Source organism: Leopardus geoffroyi, chromosome A1 (assembly GCF_018350155.1).
Source record: "Leopardus geoffroyi isolate Oge1 chromosome A1, O.geoffroyi_Oge1_pat1.0, whole genome shotgun sequence".
Taxonomy (NCBI): domain Eukaryota; kingdom Metazoa; phylum Chordata; class Mammalia; order Carnivora; family Felidae; genus Leopardus; species Leopardus geoffroyi.
The window spans coordinates 136,968,745-136,990,209 of record NC_059326.1 but is presented as its reverse complement, the minus strand read 5'-3'; the positions used below and the strand labels follow the sequence as shown (position 1 = coordinate 136,990,209).

Genomic DNA, 21,465 nt, shown 5'->3' with positions numbered 1-21,465 from the left:
AGATGGAGAAACAAAATAAGTTTTCATTATCATTAAATACTACAGGGGCTTCCAAAATAACCCTAGACAAACTCATCATGGGCCAGCATCTTTTTACTTTTCTATGTGCTTTTGGAGGTTTTGACACCACGGATGAAAATGTGCTTTCCAAACAGTGTGGACTTTACCTAAAAGTGTTGTCAACTGAGTCATAATGAGCATCGTGGTTCATTCTTTTCCCATTGTTGTCTTCATTAGGTGTATAATTTTCCCTAATCTCACATGCATACTGTCTTTGACTTTTTACCCACAGGTCTGATTAAGCATCTTCTATTCATTTATCAATGTCTAAGAATGAGCAAATGGGGATCAACTCCAAAATAAATATTCCTCTCCTAGTTGCCACGGCCAAATGCAATTTGATCTTGGCTTAAAACAATAAAGATGGAAGTGATGAAATAATATTAATTTTGTGCTAATAAGCATCTTCCAAGCTATAACAGAGGATGGGAAATGTAGTCCCAAAAATGGACTTTAAACTTGGATCTGAACTTCAGAGTTGTTAGTAGGTATCTTAATATTAGGTCTGGAGATGTTGAACTGGCACACACATTGTTATTTCTAATCTGTCCTCTCTGTTTTCCGGGCAAAATGGACACTTGCTAAATATTCTCTGTTGAACGAACTGGGAAAGTGGAAATGTACCCTAGGTTGCAGTAAAAGACAGTTTTAGCAGGTTAATCTTGCCCAAGCCCTACTTTGAGGGACTTAACTCATGTGGAAGGCTACATAAGACCCTGGGTATGGGAGTTATATTTGGGGAGCAAATGGGCAGCTCCAAATGGTTTTGTTGCCTTTCTACAGAATATAGCCCCAGAGGCGCTGGTGAGGAAGATGGGGTTTAGGCTTGTTGCTTGCTTCTATCAATATGGCCTATTCAGACTTCTTCCCTTAAAATTAGAGCTTTATGCTAGGGAGAAAACAGGACTGAAAACAAACTGAGGTTTCTCTTAAGTTCCAGTAAAGCAGCCTCCACTCTGAGTCAGTGAGTGAAACAGTGAGGGCACAGGAAGCTAAATTCCGTCACTGAAGAGCCCCAGAAAAAGGGATCTAAAATACTTTTTTTTTTTTCCAAAGGAGAACACATTAATAAAATGATGGGGAAGACACAAAATAGAAGAACAGAGAAAGAAGAAAGAGGAAGCAGAATTCAGGAGGAAAAAAATTTTAAGACATTAGCCCATTGAAATGTGAGCAGAAGGCACAATCACGCCCAACCTACTCCAGCCCGGTTTACCTGCCAAAACTTTAACTCAACGACATGGGACTGCTAGTACCAGTGGTGTGCTGGTTATCTTTGTTTCCCCCTATGTATCCAGATGTTTTGCACCTGAGGAGATTCCAACAGAGTGAAATAATCAATAACTTATAAGCCATGTCTACAAATGCAAAGTGAAATGCGGAATTGAGATGGTATGGAGGAGGAAAAGATTTTAAAAATGAACCTGAACGATCCACATGAATAATAGATTTACACTTTTGTTCCAGAACCATGGCCCACTGAGATTCGGATTTTGACTCTAAGGGGATAACAAAGGTTGTGGGAGCCCAGGGGTACAGACGTCCAGAGTTTCCATTCATACAAGTTGGTTCACTGGTTAACTGCTTAGCTCTCGACCTTGTCAAAACAGATCCTGACTGAGCTTCATGACACTGATTCTTTACCTGCAATATACGCATTATGTCACAGTGAGATCACCTCCACTCTGTGCAGTGTAGTGGAAAGTTACCTTCATATGGCCCTCTCTCTACATCCAACATCTAATGGGATAAAAGCCTGCTAACACAGCATGTAAAGACAGATTTAGTTTTGGCCACTGCACTCTAGACTCCTAGAGGAGTGTGACCAAATGCCCATCAACCAGGTGGATGGTGAGTTTTTCATTTCATTAAGTGAGAAAAATCAAAGACAATATGTGCGGAATAGCATGTACTGTAGGATTTTCCCCTGGGTCTTCTTTTCGGTACCTTTATCCCTGAACTGTTACACCCAAGCCATACCAACTCAGTAGGCCACATTTAGACTACTTAACACTTTCTTTAATTTCACCAGTTGCACAGAATCTCTTCCAGGTACTTTTGGTCATTCTCAGAAGTAATCTACTGAAGACTTATGAGCAAAAGTCATCTTCAGCAAGAGCACCCACCGCTCCCCTCTTCCTGGGTCTCGGGTGTTTGTCAGGACATCTTTCACCAGAATCCCAACCCCAGCTCATGGTAATAATTAGTACTCTGCGAAATCCCAAAGTATATTAAAGATGTGTGATGATGAAAAGTTGATCTTCGACCTACTCTTAGAAATGGACAGGGATGAATACACCAGAATACTGAGATCCCCCTTACTTTAAAGGAGAAAGCTCCAAGTAACTCAATGATGATGGCAGGAAGAGACAGGTTGCTGTTTGATGGATTTGAGTAGGGAGAAAAGACAGAACAAATAATTAAGAGCTTAATTCCTTGTTTGGTTATTTTTTTTTTAACATTTATTTTTTGAGAGACATAGAGACACAGAGCACAAGTTGGGGAGGGGCAGAGAGAAGGGGACCCAGAATGTGAAGCAGGCTCTAGGCTCTGAGCTGTCAGCACAGAGCCCAACATGGGGCTCGAACCCACAAACTGTGAGATCATGACCTGAGCCAAAGTCAGACGCTTAACCGACTGAGCCACCCCTAATTCCTTTTTACTTCTTTCCCATACCAATATGATTTTAGTAAATAATAGCAAACCGTTCATTCTGGATTTTTTCCTCTTAATTTAGGAGGAAACCCCTTCCCAAGTGAGACAAAAGCTCATTCTTTTTCTTTCATAAGGAGCTGAAGATGTTTTTTCATGAAACATCTAGAGTATGCCCACATACACTTGCATCAGAATGCTATCTACAGAGGATCATCCTGTTTTCTCTCTTCTAAAAACACCCTTTCAACACGAGAACTCTCAATATGAGTGAAGGGAATATTCTGTTTCCTCCCTGAAGTCTATCTACAGCTACCTTTGCCTTCTAGCCTGCAACGTGGACCTCTGTTCTCCCTGAATTCCAGAAATGAAAGATGCCTTCAAAAACGAACACCTTTTAAAAATAGTGACTCTGGGCGCCCTCTGCTGTCTACTTAAGTTGTTCAGCTGTACATGAGTGATAAGAGCAAAGCATGAAGCTGGGGAGGGATTACACGTTACACAAACATTAAGTATGTATGTGTGTCTATGTGTATATAGCACATGCATATATATGTACGTATGTGTGTATGCATGTATATTTTAACCTTTTTCACTCAGTGGCCCCTTCGAGGTTCTGCTGAAAAGTGCACATATGAGCATGTGCATGCACACATATACACACAGCCACCATTTGGACACACAATACAGAGACAGAATTAAAAACATGAGCTCTGGCATCAGACCACCTGTGCTTGCCCACTCCCTGGTATTACATCTATGGTCAAGAACTTAACTTCTCTCAGCTTGTTTTGTCACCGGTGAAATGGGGTTTTCCTGAGCATTAAATGAGATACTGTCTACCATGTGCTTGGTACAGAGACAGCCACACAATCATTAACTCTTATTATGTGTTAGCAGGTTTTTTAAATGTTATAAACCCTAGCATACAAAGCATGTTGTTGTGAAATTCCCTGTTACTTCAGCACCGATTTGTCAAAGAAATGGCTCTGCTAATCTAAATTGGAAATGACATTTCCTCTGCTCTCCATAGTTTTAAACAGGATGATAAGTCCGATGGCCCCAAAGCCTCATGTGGAGTTGCTTGATCTCTCCTGGCTTCTCAGTGAGCAGCATTCCTGTTGAATTATCTCTGGACGGGCATGTAGCCATCATGGCACTGGCTACAACCAGAACATACTCTTTCAACTGATACTAATTCAGTAATTCCCAGCCATGAAAGTGAAGGAAGGCCTCCTTAATCCCCTTGAACCTTAATGGTTACACAATGTGCCCCCCCGGAGTGCAATGGGGTACATCAGGAGGCTCTGCTGCTGAGCTGCCAGGCATGTGCCTTGGATTCGTGGATTTAAAATCAGTTCAAGTTGTAGGGCAGTCACTTTGTGGAGGTTCTGTCTTCCTTTGTGATGTCACTTGTAATTCGACGGGATGATCTTGCTGACCGGCAACAAGGGAGATCTGTGGAATGTGTGACACGGTGCTGCTGGGCTCTTCTGGGTGAGGAGGTTGGCCTGACTTGGGATAGGAAAAAGGAATCAGCAAAGATGAAGGATGTGAACATCACTAATCAGGCAATGCATTTCCCAGGCAGGCCTGCAGGTGACAGACCACGATTCCTCGATGTCTTCCAGGTGGGCTCAGGGGCTGCTGGTGCATTTTCCTCTCAGAGCCTAATTAAATGAGGTCTTCTATCCCAGACACCTGGCTTTGGAGTATTTCAGCTGTAGGGCACTGATTAGCAGCCAAACGTGGGGTTCTTTTCTTTCTGCTGGGCCTTCTTTTCCAGACCCCACCTTTAATCACTGTGGTAAATATGCCCCTGAGGCTCGTGGAGGTCACAGTCCCAGAAGATCAACTCAATAAGGTACGTAAGTGGGTAGAATGTGCAGTTCAGCAAGGTTCTGAACTCTTCCGTTAGCAGCTGGGAAAACTCGAGTAAAACTCTTGTACCCTCCCCCTATTCCCTTTTCTCCCCAAATCACTTCTGTCTCAGATTAGCTGAGAGCTTGGAAATACTGGAGGGAAAACCCCATGCAGTGAATGGAAGATAAAGGGCTCTGGTCAGTGTGTTAATGCACACTAGTCACCTATACCCCCTTCTTGGGCATTCTACTTCTCTAGGTCTCGGCTGTCTTATGTAAAACTAAGAAAGAGCAACCAGTTTATGAGAAAGTTGTGAAATACTCAAAGCATAGCATGGGAGGCCATACATATTAACTAAAACATGCCAATTAATTCACCCTTTCAAAAAATATAAAGGCCACATTATAGTATCATAGTATAGGAATATGCTACACAGGCACTTTGGGGTCATAAAACACAGGTAGGATAGTTTGTCCTTCAGGAGACACTAGATGTACTGTACTTGGAAAAATTTCTCTAACAGCACAAGGTAATGTACTTTACATGTCAAAATGAACAACACAATTGGTGCTATGAAAGACCAGAAAAAGGTCCTCTCTTACTGTGTATGTGCACGTATTTTCACAACGCATGCCACTTATTATCTATTCCACAGAGTGATGTAAGTATCACCCTGGCCTTACCCCAACTGTAACAATGTGGTCACCTGCAGGGTTACTCACTTAATGTCTGTTCCTCTTGGAGAATGCCAAGTTCATGAAAACAGAGGGCATTTTTTAATCCCCTCGTTTTGATCCATTAACAACAACAAAAATTTCAATCAGAATTACACCAATACCAAGTTTTGCTCAAGATATTGAAGCAGTTTTTTTTAGTGTTCATTTATATTTGAAAGAAACAGAGTGCGTGCAAGTGGGGGAGGGGCAGAGACAGCCAGAAAGGAGACAGACTCTGAAGCAGGCCCAGAGCAGTCAGCCCAACGCCGGACGCAGGCCCGAACCCACGAACTGTGAGATCATGACCTGAGCCGAAGTCGGAAGGTCAACCAACTGAGTCACCCATGTGCCCCACTCAAGATATTTTTGAGGTAATGCTGTTCAAGCCAACTTAATTCCTTGATTCATTGTTTATGCAGTACAAACCATTTCCTTTTAAAAACTCTCTTTTACTTTTCTGAAATATTTCCACTGGGGGGTTAATTCACAATGATTTGGCTCACCGCACATTTTTATTTATTTATTTATTTTTTTTAAATTTTTTTTTTTCAACGTTTATTTATTTTTGGGACAGAGAGAGACAGAGCATGAACGGGGGAGGGGCAGAGAGAGAGGGAGACACAGAATCGGAAACAGGCTCCAGGCTCTGAGCCATCAGCCCAGAGCCCGACGCGGGGCTCGAACTCACGGACCGCGAGATCGCGACCTGGCTGAAGTCGGACGCTTAACCGACTGCGCCACCCAGGCGCCCCTCACCGCACATTTTTAAATGCATAATGTATGTCAAATTTGTAGATAGAAATGTTATTAAGTACATTTAAATCTTGGGTTTCTGTTGTCAAGCTCTGTGCTATTCTGCCATATGCTGCCTTAGTTGACATGGATATTTATACATATGTGTACACGTATCTATTTGTGTGTGTATGTACAATTTGAAAAAACTAAATACATTTTTCATTGATCTTAAATCATAATGACCTGGGATTCCTGATTCATTGACTCCAGTGGAGAGGGTGTGAGGTGGAGGTAGGTCAACATTAGAGTGAGGGTCCTCAGGAGGCACATGGCAGTCAATACACACCTCAGCAGATACTTGCTCAGGAGTCCAGGGACAAGGCCCCATTGCCTGCTCTTCCCTCCTGGTCACAGCAGAGACCAGAAGAACGGAGATGGTAACTGAAGCCCAAGTCTCCCCTGCACAGAAGAAAACATAAGCTTCCTAAAAAAAATAGTGGTTTAAACTACAGTCCCCAGACTAGCAACAGAGAATTTATTAGAAATTTATTAGAAATACACATTCTCGGACTCTGCTCCAGATCTGTGGAATCAAAAACTCTGGAGATGGGTCCCAGGATTCTGGGTTTGAATAAACTCTCCAGGTATCTCTGATACTTGCTGAAGTCTGAGAACCACTGCCTTATACCCAGCTGTCATTTTGTCTATGAAAAGGAGTGAAAGGAAGCTATGCAGAAAGATCAAACATTTACCTAAAGGAAAAAAAAATCAAAGCTCAAAATATCCTTTAAGCAAGATCAAGTCTTCCATGAATTCCCCTGGGGTTCTAAACAGAGAGGACAGAGTAAGAAATTTGTTTGCTTGTGGGGCACCTGGGTGGCTCAGTCTGATCTCATGGTCTGTTGAGTTTGAGCCCTGCATTGGGCTCTGTGCTGACAGCTCAGAGCCTGGAGCTCGGATTCTGTGTCTCCCTCTCTCTCTCTGCACCTCCCCTGCTCACACTCTGCCTCTCTCTCTCAGAAACAAATAAACGTTAAAAAAAAAAAAAAAAAAAAAAAGACAAATTTGTTTGCTTGCAAAGAAATAGAGAAACCTCCAATTCTGCCTACCTAAATTATAGCAGATAAATCTTTACCTCCCCATAATTTCTCAGTAATAATCATTAGGAATTAGTTCAATTTTGTATTAACTTCTTAGATTGCTGTCAAAAAAATGTCAGCCTGAATTGCTTAGGATTGGTCTATTTCACTACTGAGTATTCTTTGGGAAGATTTTGATCACTCTGTAAGGAGTACTGTCTTGTAGGAGCAATGAACAAATGACTAGACCAAAAGGTCCTTAAGTTCAACATGGCAGTGTAAAAATGTTCTGCTTTGGGAAATGGAGACGATGTGTTCTTCCTGTGGCATCTTAGGAGCCTTTCGTAGTGCCTTGTCCAGTGTAAGCTGCTCAATATTGACTTTGTGAATGAGTGAATGGAGAATCCATAAGGGCTCTCCATCTTGAGAACATCTTATGGAAGAGGTGACGTGAGGTGAATCTTGAATAGGCAGAAAAGGATGGATAAAGTGGGAGGGCATTTTAGGTTGGAGGAGAAAAGGATACAAAATAGGCTGAGCAAAAGCCTGGGGTCGGGCCTAAATGTGGAGTGTCTGGGACTGAGTGGAAGTCACTGGAGAGAAAAAGCTGTTCACAGGGGGATATGATGACAACCAACATCATTACACAGTACAAATGAGTTTTGTGGGTTGAGGAGTCCTCATCCTCTGATATGATCCCTACCGTGCTCTGGGCAAACAGCAGAGAACAAGATAGACATGACACCTAAATGTGGTGAAGGATGGAGAACAATGGCAGCAGCATGGTATGCGTGTTGATAAGTGAGGCACAGGGGCATGGAAGCAGTTCACCTAACCTGAACTTGAGGTAGGTGGATGGACAGAGAAAGCCTTTCCAGATGAAAAAATATCTAAGTTATGGCCTGAAAAATGAGTGGGAGGGAAGAAGGAGTGTGGAGTAGCAAGGGATAGGGCTGGCTGGGCAAACCGGGGCCAGATTACGAACGGCCTTCTAAACCATGTTGAAGAGAGACAGAGCTTTATCCAGAGGGATGTGAAGAGCCCTCAGCAGGTTCTAAATAGAAAAGGACAAATTTGTTTTGGAAACCTCGTGGGCTATAGTAGAGAAGATAGGTGAAAGACACAGGACTAATGATGGTGACTTTAATTAGACAAGCAGCAAGGGAAAGAAGTTTAAAGAGCTTGCTGGAAAAAAAGTCTCTGGTAGCTTAAAACATGTGTTCCCTCGACATTACCACCACTGAAAGCTGGAATGAATGTGCCCTCGCCTTGAATGTGGATGAGCTTGTGATTTGAGTGGAAGTGCTGCCACAGGACTTCTGAAACCAGGTGGCAAAAGGTGACAACAGCTTCCGCCTGGTCCTCTTGGCACACTCCCTAGTACTCGGCCACTATGCTGTCAGGGAGCCTCAGCTGAGGACCTAGCGTCAACTGCCACAAATATTAAGTGAAGAAACCTTTGAGGTGACTCTAATCCCAGCCACCAACAACTGATAACCACCTGAGACCCAGAGTAAGAGCAGCCTGCCTGAGCCAGTCAATTCTAATGATAATGAGAAAATGATTGGTGTTTCAAGCCACTAAGTTCTAGTGGCTTAGAGACACAGCAAGACATAACCAGAACACTATCCTGATAACACCTAGTGAAGGAGGGATCTTTTCCTCTCCTCACACTGTGCTGTATCCACCAGGATGACATCTGGACTCTGAAGCAAGAGACATTTATAATAAATGAAACAATCTACAAAGGCACATAACAGGGTTGGGGAATAAGATGTTCTGTCCAAATATTCTCATTAACAGAATAAGTGCATGCTTTAGGCAAATTATCGATTGCAAGAAAACATCATTTTTCAAGGAAATTATGAAACTTTAAAGAATGAAAAGCTCATGATCCACTAAGCAAACTTTCTCCTTGATGGGGTTTTAGCCTTCAGAATCATCTATTATTTTGGGGTAAACATAAGGCTCATTAGTTCATGCTGTACTGCTGCCTCTCAGCATCACTTCTGGGAACAGATCGAATTGCCCAGTTTCTGCAGTCAGCAGAGCCACCATAGCCACCAGCTGTTCAGAGCAACAGAGCTTAGGAAGGTCATGGCTGCTATTTACTGCCTTTTTTTTTTTTTTTTTTTTTTTTTTTTTTTTTGGTAATAAATGGTTGTGAGCTGTTCACACAGGGCATAAAAGGCATTTTAATGCTCTTTGTGAAAGTCAGACAAGATAAAAGATAAGTTGGGGGACAGGAAGCATGCCCTATTATTCCCTAAGACTTTGAAGGTAGAGAAATCCAAACAGGAGGCATAAAAAATACAATTAAGATTCTATGAAGGCCCAAAGTTTTCTTTAAAAGGGGTAAGGCCTCACCAAGCATAAGCAAAAGAAATTCTTTCGGGTTTTCTTTACAGAAGGAAGAACACATTTGTTTATATAATTCTTCAACTAGGTACCCACATTCTGAGTGCTACTGACAGAAATGACGATACTTAACGTTCATTCAGCACTTGCTCGGTGCCAGCCACTGTTCGGCTTGCTTTACATTGATCACCTCATTCCACTCTCACATCAGGCCTAGGAGGTGGGTATGATTAGCTCATTTAACAAACAAGGAAACTGCAGTGAGCCCATGGCCACACAGTGAGTCGCCACACTGTGAGTCGTGGGAGCCCTCCTTTAGTATTCGAACTCTGAAGAGACATGTGCTCTAGTGGGAAGGGTATGAGACCAGGGATCCAGGGATCGGGAGTTTCATCTCAGCTCCACCTGCAACTAATTATACCAATTTGGACAAGTCATTTCTTTCACCTGAAAGATGAGGGAGTTAAATTAGGAGATTCAGAAGATTCCTCCTACTCTAAAATTGCTGATTCTATGCACACTTCTTGACTCTGAACAATCAGCTAAAAGCAAACCTTACTTTTTAAAAAAATTTTTTTAATGTTTATTTATTTTTAGAGAGAGAGAGAGAGCGAGCATGCACATGCACAAGAGCAGGGAAGGGGCAGAGAGAGAAGGAGACACAGAATCTGAAGCAGGCTCCAGGCTCTGAGTTGTCAGCAGATCCAACTCACCAACTGTGAGATCATAACCTGAGCTAAAGGTGGACACTTAACCCACGGAGCCACCCAGGCATCCCCAAACCTCACTTTTTAAAGCAGCACTGAAGAAAGAGTGTACAGAACTCTAGGAAGATAGGTGAAACGTGCGAACATCACATGGGCCTTGATAAACAAAAGGCACAACTCACCGGTGCTGTGTTTCAAACTATTGTGTGACTGATCAGAATGAGGAAACTTTAACCTGCTGTCAGGACACATTTACTTTTACAAAAAAATAAAGCATTCCAAGAGAAAAGAGAAGATCATCAATAAGATGAAATGTAGGACCAAATACTTAAAAAACAAACAAAAAATACAGAGAGCATATGTGTCTTTACTGGCATTTATTTTGAAAAGCAATTGGCCTGCCTATGACCACAGTAATAACCATTTAAATTTTGGTTAACTTAGCACTTCTGAGAGCTAAGTCCTGGGTTAGTTTGTGCTGCTGAGAAAACAAAACATAACTTCAAGATATCTTCTCAGGAATCTTTTATTTCTCTCATTTTTGAGAAAATGTGACCCTAATGAAACTTAAATGAAAATTTCAAGTCAATATGCAGATTCACAAGCATCTTATTTAGGGTCACAGACAGATGATGACAGAAACAGTGAAAACATCCTGAGCCATTGCCCACAGTAGCAAAATAGGGTTTCAGACCTCCTGAATTCAGCAAGAGTATAGTCTGCAAGTAACTACTCCCCCCAAAATTTACTGGAGTTGACCACTTATGGCAATTTCCTTCCCACTAGTGCTTACTTGGTTCTACGCTGGTACCGGCAGTTGGACTGGAGACCACAGTCATGTTCCTTCAAGGATCCTTAGAACTTTATACAGAGGAAGTGTCCTTTCTGAGGGAGCGGAGCTTTCTGCTGGACTCGATTTAGATCTTCATGGTGGCACAACATTAACTTCTCAGATCAGCATGACAGTTTGAAATCAACTCAGAAATTTAAGGAGACCAAGTGTTTGTTAACATAGCATCCACTGGAGTACAATGCCTGATTTCTTAGGAAGCCATTAACTCACTGGGAGGCCCCTTCCAGCTCAGACCCATGAGTGACTTGAGCATAGGGTTATTCAGCCCACAGAGACTGGTTGAGAGGCTGGAAGGTCCGATGGCTGACTGTCCTCTTACTTAATAGTACCATGTGGGATTTTCTGTCCCCAGGGGTGTGGCAGAGGAGAGTATCCAAAGTGCAAGTGGTGACCTGGCCATTAATGTGGAGTTTCCCATAGATCTCATCAAATTTGGCGAGAAGGGTGGGCACATCCTTCACTTTTTTCCTTGCTTTGGCCAGCTGGAAAAAGCCAAAGAGCAGATCATTATCACTATGCAAGATTTCTTCCTTGTTCTTCTGATTCTCCAAGAAGCGGAGGTCCAAATGCACTAAAACGTATACTGTATACCTATAATGGTGAAAACCAGGGTACCGGGCCACTCAGAAGTATGAATGATTACATGGGATTCTATAAGCTATACAAAAAATTCACAATTAGTACTTGAAAATCATTCCTGATATTGAATAAAGCAATCCCAATCAAAATTACACCAGCGTTCTTCTTGAAGCTAGAACAAGCAATCCTAAAATTTGTATGGAACCACAAAAGGCCCCGAATAGCCAAAGGAATTTTGAAGAAGAAGACCAAAGCAGGAGGCATCACAATCCCAGACTTTAGCCTCTACTACAAAGCTGTAATCATCAAGACAGCATGGTATTGGCACAAAAACACACACATAGACCAATGGAATAGAATAGAAACCCCAGAATTAGACCCACAAAGGTATGGCCAACTAATCTTTGACAAAGCAGGAAAGAATATCCAATGGAAAAAAGACAGTCTCTTTAACAAATGGTGCCGGGAGAACTGGACAGCAACTTGCAGAAGGTTGAAACTAGACCACTTTCTTACACCATTCACAAAAATAAACTCAAAATGGATAAAGGACCTGAATGTGAGACAGGAAACCATCAAAACTCTAGAGGAGAAAGCAGGAAAAAACCTCTCTGACCTCAGCCGCAGCAATTTCTTACTCGACACATCCCCAAAGGCAAGGGAATTAGAAGCAAAAATGAACTACTGGGACCTCATGAAGATAAAAAGCTTCTGCACTGCAAAGGAAACAATCAACAAAACTATAAGGCAACCTACGGAATGGGAAAAGATATTTGCAAATGACATATCGGACAAAGGGCTAGTATCCAAAATCTATAAAGAGCTCACCAAACTCCACACCCGAAAAACAAATAACCCAGTGAAGAAATGGGCAGAAAACATGAATAGAAACTTCTCTAAAGAAGACATCCAGATGGCCACAGGCACATGAAAAGATGCTCAACGTCGCTCCTCATCAGGGAAATACAAATCAAAACCACACTCAGATACCACATCACGCCAGTCAGAGTGGCTAAAATGAACAAATCAGGAGACTATAGATGCTGGAGAAGATGTGGAGAAATGGGAACCCTCTTGCACTGTTGGTGGGAATGCAAACTGGTGCAGCTGCTCTGGAAAACAGTGCGAAGGTTCCTCCAAAAATTAAAAATAGACCTACCCTATGACCCAGCAATAGCACTGCTAGGAATTTACCGAAGGGATACAGGAGTGCTGATGCATAGGGGCACTTGTACCCCAATGTTTATAGCAGCACTTTCAACAATAGCCAAATTATGGAAAGAGCCTAAATGTCCATCAACTGATGAATGGATAAAGAAATTGTGGTTTATATACACAATGGAATACTACGTGGCAATGAGAAAGAATGAAATATGGCCTTTTGTAGCAACGTGGATGGAACTGGAGAGTGTTATGCTAAGTGAAATAAGTCATACAAAGACAGACAGATACTGTATGTTTTCACTCTTATGTGGATCTTGAGAAACTTAACAGAAGACCATGGTGGGAGGGGAAGGGGAAAAAAAAAAAGGTTAGAGAGGGAGGGAGCCAAACTATAAGAGACTCTTAAAAACTGAGAACAAACTGAGGGTTGATGGGGGTGGGAGGGAGGGGACAGTGGGTGATGGCTATTGAGGAGGGCACCTGTTGGGATGAGCACTGGGTGTTGTATGGAAACCAATGTGACAATAAATTTCATATTAAAAAAAAAGGGTGTTTATGTGGTACATACTATACAATGAAACACACTAGGAAAACGAGTCAAACAGCAATGGAACAAGTTTACCAAATTTAACAATCAGAGCATGAGGCACGGCCAAAGATGCAGGGTTTTATACATGGTTAAGTTTTCTGGAATGTATTCCAGAAGCTGTCAGAAGGTCCAAATTAGGACAGGATCTGATTTAGGTTTAAACATCTGCAGATAATGTTTAAACGTGTAGAGAAAGGGAGGGTGGAGACTAATCCAGAGGCCAATACCACAGTCCACATGAGAGAGGATCACAGTCTAGACTGGAAAACATAGATACAACATGCTGAAGTAGACATCTATCAAGTATATCTGGGGAGTTAAACTGAAAGGATTTATTGAGGAAGAGGTCAAGGAAAGGGAGGAATCAAAGACATCTTCCTAATTTGGGCTTTAGTAACTTGGTGATGGGTGAGGTAATTAATGGAGATGGGCAAGATGGGAGGAACAGATTTGAAAGCATAAAAACATCAAGAGTTCTGGTTGAGATGCCTGTGAAAGTTCTAAGTGGGTAAGTCAAGAGGTTGTTGGATATACACAAATATGAGGCACGGAGATGTCTAAACCAAAGGTATAAACATTGGACTCACAAGTGTAAGAATGGCATTTAATTCTACAAAAATGGGTGAGCTCTAAATAACAATGTAAAGCTACTTTTGAACAAAATCAATAGTTGACTTCGTTCAATCCTTATTTATGATACAATCTAACAACACATCTTATAAAATTTACGAGTGATCAAGGTCCCTAAGAAATCCTCTGGTCACCTTCTAGATAGATCATAACCCTATCTGCTGCCAACATACCTTCCTTTCAAATAAGGGCTCCCAGGAACCTTCAGGTAAGAAGTTTCAGCATTTTATGTTATTCTTAAGAAGAATGAATAGCTTGTTTAGTCCCTGCCCCATGTTGAAGGTGAGGTGACCTAATGGGCAGCATATGGTTTCCGAAAACAGCCAAGCAAACATGCCAAGCTGGAGATAACTTTGCTCTAATTGCATATACTGCATCAATTCTCTCCCATCACTACACAAATACCAAATGGTGTCACAGGGACCATTCTACAACTTAAGCAGAAAAGAGATTTTACTCCATTGTTAGGTTAGTTTCAAAAAAGAAACCAGTGAAGAAACAGTGAATGTTTGGAGAGATTTTAGTCATAGTAATTAAAAAAAAAAACCAAAAAACAACCCAACAATTCTTTTCAACATTCCTTTGGTGGTAGGTATAACCTTATCTCCACACACGAGACATCTCTTTTTTTTTTTTTAACGTTTATTTATTTTTGAGACAGAGAGAGACAGAGTATGAACAGGGGAGGGGCAGAGAGAGAGGGAGACACAGAATCTGAAACAGGCTCCAGGCTCTGAGCTGTCAGCACAGAGCCCGACGCGGGGCTTGAACTCACGGACCGCGAGATCACAACCTGAGCCGAAGTCGGACGCTTAACCGACTGAGCCACCCAGGTGCCCCTAGTTTATTCATTTTTGAGAGACAGAGACAGAGCGTGAGTGGGGGAGGGGTAGAGAGAGAGAGAGAGGGAGACATGGAATCGGAAGCAGGCTCCAGGCTACGAGCTGCCAGCACAGAGCCTGACACGGGGCTAGAACTCACAAACCACAAGATCATGACATGAGCCGAAGTCGGGCGCTTAACCAACCGAGCCACCCAGGCGCCCCATACGAAACATCTTTAATAGCTGTTGGTATCAACACTACCCAGAGCACTTGTAAGATGCAGGTTTTATAATGGAGGACTCTGCATACAGTCTTACAAGTGTTATTTAGAGCTGTTCAAAGGCTACTGGAGTTTATTTATTTCTCAACGGCAGTTCCCCATGCAGCCTCACAACAGCCAGGGAACATGCTCAGCTAGAGGGGGAGCTTTTGAAATAAGTCAATCTTACAGGCTTTGGGGAAAAAAATCAGTATTTCTCAATGTGGTGTTTGTTTGGATGCTTCAGTCATATAATGGGGACAACATATTGATAAACCAGATCTAAGTAGAGTGATAATAAGCATTAGTGCTGTTGGGGAAACTGAAGTTGTGTCAGTAATGGATGCACATGCACAAACTGTGCACTTTAAAACAGGTTTACATTTCCAGTTACCCTACTTTCCTAAAACATACTCCAAAAGGGTTTGGGTGGATCACAACCTCCACAGTGCTAAGGAATCCAAACAGAAGCTTTAAATTAATCATATCCAGTTAGTTTCCTGACAAGCTCCCTTTGCCAGCAGGTAGAAGCCTTTGGGTGTAAGTCCAAAAAAGGGATAGGGCTGGGAGGGCAACAGAGTGTCAGAGGGTGAGAAAGGAGCCTGCTGCCCTCTCCAGCCAACCAGCAGGCACCAGTACCATCAGAAGGCAAGGGAAGGAGGGAGAAAAGCAGGGAGGGCGAACCAATCAAACAGGCCTCTTCATTAGTCAAAACGACAATACCAATATCATTAGTAACAAACTCATCACTGCCAGTCATTTATGATTTCCTTACAGTTTTTTTTCCCTTTAGCTACTGATGGACAAATTACTAAATTTCAAAGGACTTACAGTAGCTCCTCTTTGTGTGCTTCAACCATCAGTGTGAGACATGGGTTCCTTTGTTTCCTTCTGCTTTCAATTTTTGGAAACTGCTTATCATTTCTATTTACTTTTGTTTTATAGTTTTGCAAAAACATTTATACAGTTCCATTAATTGGTCTATTCAGTACCTAAAACCAAAGTTCTGATTATAGAAGCATTAATACGGTTTAAATTTCTGGCAGGTCTAGCACCCCTCCCTGCTCTCCTCTCACAGGGTTTTCCCAGTTATTCTTGTTAGTTTGTTCTGCCTACTAAACTTTAACCACACAAACTAAACTAATGGCACTTTTATTAGGTTACATTATCACAATAAGTTGGGAAGAACTGACTTTATGGGGTTGAGTCTTCCTATCTCAACACACAGTGTGTCTTTTTATTTGTGTAAGTAGAGACACTTTTTTTTTTTTTTTTTAATTTTTAAGATGAGAGCTACTGTAGCTTATTGCTGATGGGAATGATCCCCAGGGACGGGGATGTTCATGATGCTCAAAAGAGGGTAAAATATCTTCTGAACTGATGTCCTGCAGTGGGTCTGAGGGATGGGTTCTAGGGCTCAGTGGGGAAGCCTGCTCCAGAGAAGTGCATTCAGTTGCCATGGCTTCAGGAGGGAAGATGAGCAAGCGGGACAGGAGGTGGTTGGTGAGGCAGCAGTTCTCTCCTGATTGCTCTTATTTCCGCCATGAACCAGGGCGCAGGGGTCAGGGAGTGGGCAGAAGGTACTGGAGGGCTTGAGGAAAAAGGGGACCCAGGACGCAGGAAAACACTATGTGGGGGGTGGGGAAATAATGTAAGACGACCAAGTTTTCCTAGAATTTCAGAGGATACTTCCTGTTGGAAGAAAAAAAACCTTTGCACCCAAACAGAAATCTTTTAACAGGAAAAAGAGAGATGTTGTCATACTTAACGCTCTTTAAGGTGGCGGCCTGCAGAATGAAGACAGTAAGTGGATACTCTAATGCATGTCCTTTCACCTTTAAATCATTTCTGCAGCAATCTCATACTCACCACTTCTTCTGAGAACTCCTGTCTTTTCACAAATTTTGATAAATTTCCGTCTGCAGCATCCTTTAATATCTTTATCAGGGTTTTCAACATATTTGACTGAATGTGAATCAAAATCTGAATACAAAGAACAAACAAGCAAAAACAAGACTGAGCCAGCGCTCAAAAATGATGTATGAACCCTACATTTACAGGCATCTACCTGCTTTCATGCTATTACATAATTCATTCTCTTGCACAAATTCAAAGATGCTTCGAATATATGTCTATCAGCCAGAACTTGGGTTTCCAACAGCTAATTAAAACACCTCAACTTCAAAACTTACCGAAAGATAGAAACGGAGAAAATACAGATTTTGGAGTCTGGCATATTTGGGCTGGACTCCTGGCATGGGCGATTATGAGCTATGTAACTCTGGCCATGTATTTAAGCTCTTCCAACTTTTGCATTTATAAAATTAGGAAAATAGGTTTACATCTCACATTTGGAATTACTGTGAATATCGAATAAAATACCAGCACACAGCAGGTACTCAAACATTACTATCAGTTTCTTCCTATTTCTTCCAGATTTGGAGCAGAGGACTATGAGACTATCTCCTAAGATCGACTGTGGGGTGAAATATCCCTTTCCCTTCCCTTTTCCTTTCCCTTTTCCTTTCCCCTTCCCCTTCCCCTTCCCCTCCCTCCCTCCCTCCCTCCCTCCCTTCCTTCCTTCCTTCCTTCCTTCCTTCCTTTCTAGAAATTGCAGGCTAATCAGTTGCAGGTATCAAGAGGAAACTGGTTCAAGCACTCCTATTTACACTGTGGCTATTAAGGAAATTCTAAAACTAGGTACTGTACTTGGCTTTTAAGATGGTACCACTAACTACCTTCCATCAGATAGACATATTTAACCCAAGGAAAAAAACACATTCCCCCCTTCGCTCCACCCATTACCAATATTCACTAGTACAATTTGAAAATTACAGAAAAGGTTAAAGAAAGTAACAGGGCGTCTGTGTGGTTCAGCAGGTTGAGCATCCAACTTCGGCTCAGGTCATGATCTCACAGTTTGTGGGTTCGAGCCCTGCGTTGGGCTCTGTGCCTACAGCTCAGAGCCTGGAGCCTGCTTTGGATTCTGGGTCTCCCTCTCTTTCTGCCCCTCCCCTGCTGGTACTCTCTCTCTCTCTCTCAAAAATAAATAAAAACATTAAAAAAGAAAAGAAAATCAGAATGACTCAGAATTACCCAACTAATGTTATCCACTGTTTACAATTTCATGTATTATCTTCCAAATGTATTAATTTTCCCCCAGATCCGATTCTTTCTGTCAACTATTATACAGTGAATATTTTCTCATTAAGAAATTATAGAATACCTCATTTTTAATGATGAATGCGTATATGATAATTTGTTAATTTAAGCAATACCACTCTTCAATATATTGGTAAGTTCAACATATTGATAAATGCAAACATTAAAAAAAAAAAACAAAAAACCTTGTTAATATCTAGGACTTGACTCCCAGAAGTGAAATTATAAAGTTAAAGAATATAAACATTTTAAAGGCTCTTGATCCTTTGGAAAAGAGTTTTTCTGGAAGAGATATTTCTTTTCATATAGCAAACCATCTTAGTTCTTCCTACAGACCATTATAACAATTTAAGTTTGTTTAGCAGTTGATCGGGATGAGGGGCTAACTTTGGTCCCAAAGAACAGAATGAAATGATTCCAAGTAGGCTAAATCCAAAGAACCCAATCTAAGTTCAGTGTTGCAAAGCACAGACCAAGTCATGAGCACACTTTCCACTGGGAGGCAACACTCTACAGATTTCTCACATTCAAGCAGAAGAAATACTACCTGCCTTTATTCCAGACTATCTTTTCAAGGATATTCATAGAACCCACAGCCTGGAAAGACCGACATGGTGCCTCATGTAGAGAAAAGGGCAGGCATGCTTACTGCCATTTTGAGAGATCTGGGTTCTCCTGTATGTATAAGAGGCATATAGACCTTGGGTTGCCATGTGGGAACTGGGTTCAAGAAACTGATGCAAAAATGCTAATGTTGTGGCTACTACTGTTGCTCTGATTTAAGGAAATGTCCTTCACCTCTCAGTACCTTGTGAACTCTACCAGCATCCATGAAACTATGGAAGGTTTACTCATTAGCTTAAAAGTAGGGTAAAGTCTCTGACTCTCAATAGTACTTCAAACTCTTACATTAATAATAACCAATTCTGACTGGGTTGGCAATTGTCTGTCCTATTGAGGGCAAGGAGAAATTGACCTTGTTAGGTGTTAGGTCTCTAGTGCCTTGCATCTAGTAGACCTTCGCCAATAACGAATGAGAAGGAGAACAGAGGTCCCCTAGCAATTTACAAAGATAAACCTTCTGGAGCTCCATGCTAGGATCTATTAATGATGTGCTCCTGGAAGATTTCAACTTCTCTTCTTAAGTCTTCCCAATTTCCCTCCCTGCCTCCAGCAACTATCTGTGATTCAGACGGGATTTCAAGAGTAAAGTTCAATACCTCAAAATAGACTGATGAAGGACAATATAGATGAGGCAGTTACTGATAAAAGGCAAAGAGAGAATTTAAAGCTAGAATTGGTCTCAAACTGAAACCTCAGGGTACAGTTAAGGAAAACTAGATCAAGGTACAGCACAATGCTTCAATCTTACAGATTTCAAACCAAAGACTAAGAAAATTAGCAAGAATAGGGCGAATTTAGGTAAGAAAAACTACTCTAAGAACTACAGAAGGACACCTCCTGCCCCTCTGGTTTTCTGAAATGTCAAAAAATGTTCACAAGTCATTGGGTGCCTTTGACCAAAATAAAGGACCAGGAGCCCTGAACATGCAGAAATTAGCATTTTGTCTTTGTCTTTTAAGTTAGCTATATTTGAAGTAGAATATCATAGTGCCATAGAGACTGCTAGTTTTCTAAACAATATCCGTCCTCCCCTTCTTTTTTGATTAACAGAACTCCCTAACTTCAACTGATGCTGTCATGTACAGAATTCTAAGACTATATTTCTCAGGTTTCTTTGCTACTACTACGTATGGTTACAGGACTCAGTTCTGGCTAATAACATCTAAGTACAAGTGGCTGGGTGAGACATTTGGGAAAGCATCCTCAAAAGGGTCCAGTGTCTTTCTCCTCCATTCTTCCTCTATCTTGCTGGAAAAGACGTAATAGATAAAAATCATATGCTTACAATGGTGGTATGGAAACACAGAAAGAGGCTGGGTCCCTGATGTTATCATAAAATGTCACACCAGACCTAGACTGACCATCTACATGGTTTTTATACATGGAAGAAAAACAAAGCTTCTCAGTTGTACAGACTCCTTTTTTTCCCCTCAAGCCTACATTGCTCTTAGCCAAAATGCAATTCTTAAGTTCCAAAATCTTAAGGGATTTATGAGAAAGAGTCCTATCTCCTTGCCTACCCCATGCAGCCTAGGAGGCTTCCTAGCATGGACTGTAACTTTAGGGGGATCTTAGTGACTGCAGAAAGGGGCATTAAAACATCTATCTGGGGGAGCCTCGGTGGCTCAGTCGGTTAAGCATCCAACTTCAGCTCAGGTCATGATCTCATGGTTCATGGGTTTGAGTCCCGCATCGGGTTGTGTGCTGACAGCTCAGAGCCTGGAGCCTGTTTCAGATTCTGTGTCTCCCTCTCTCTCTGCCCCTCCCCCACTCGTGCTCTGTCTCCCTGTGTCTCAAAAATAAACAAACACTTAAAAAAACCCAAAAAACCGAAAAACATCTATCTGTGTTGGGGAACCTGAGTGGCTCAGTCAGTTGAGCGTCTGACTCTTGATTTCAGCTTGGGTCATGATCTCATGGTTGGTGGGATCAAGCCCTGCCCTGGACTCTGCACTGACAGCATGGAGCCTGCTTGGAATTCTCTCCTCTCTCTGCCCCTTCCCCATTCACGTAAGCACACATGCACATGCTCTTTTTCAAAAATAAATAAATATTAAAAAAAAAAAACCATTTTTCTGTGTTAACAAATAATGGTAAAAGTAGCAAAACTAACCAATTGTCAATTCCCCTGCAAGGTAATTGAATTCCAAAATGGGTATCCACTTGGAGACATGCCTTATTTCTAGAGACATGATTGGAATTCAAATAGCATCAGTTGAAAGCTATCCCATGTTGGTTTCAGCTCTTTCAAACATTATTTAGAAGTGGAGATTAATCTTTTGATATTAACATTGCTAAAGAGGGGGCTACAGTTCTTTTGAAATTGATGAGTTTGAATTCAGACAGCAGAGCCAACATGCATGCGCCTCCATGAGATCATCTGCGAAATCAATTCAGTATGTAGCAAGTATTAGCTGGGAAAATGGAAAATCAGGCCCTCTGGGTCATATTGGCAGCAAGAGCAATTTTGATGAAAAGAAAATTAAGTTGAGGGGGAAAAATTAGGTAAGTTCAAATTCCAACTGGCAGCAGGAAAAGATTTTAGTAGAAGACATTAATTTCTAAAGTAGATCAGAAAAAAAAAAAACTTCATTTATTTCTGCTAATACTG

At 41.6% G+C, this 21,465-nt stretch overlaps 1 protein-coding gene and 1 long non-coding RNA gene across 10 annotated transcripts in view; one reads left to right on the top strand and one right to left on the bottom strand.

Annotated features, from left to right (window-relative positions):
• The window catches only part of PTCD2 (pentatricopeptide repeat domain 2), a 120,456-nt gene that overhangs the window by 76,277 nt on the left and 22,714 nt on the right, over positions 1-21,465 (bottom strand). For 3 of the 9 annotated variants that reach the window (XM_045446707.1, XM_045446720.1, XM_045446764.1), the window contains 2 exons: positions 16,938-17,051; positions 10,533-11,505 (listed from right to left, as the gene is read on the bottom strand). In XM_045446707.1, the coding sequence (XP_045302663.1) occupies positions 11,281-11,505; positions 16,938-17,051 (339 nt within the window). In that variant the 3' untranslated portion in view covers positions 10,533-11,280. Of the gene's footprint in view, positions 1-1,297; positions 1,370-10,532; positions 11,506-15,899; positions 16,061-16,205; positions 16,856-16,937; positions 17,052-21,465 lie in introns of those variants that run through there. The other 6 variants (XR_006703572.1, XM_045446736.1, XM_045446741.1 and 3 more) reach the window with 4 other exon arrangements.
• Positions 4,132-20,007, top strand: LOC123581081. Its single transcript, XR_006703588.1, has 3 exons — positions 4,132-4,343; positions 5,477-5,662; positions 19,905-20,007. It is a non-coding gene; the product is annotated as an uncharacterized LOC123581081 (long non-coding RNA).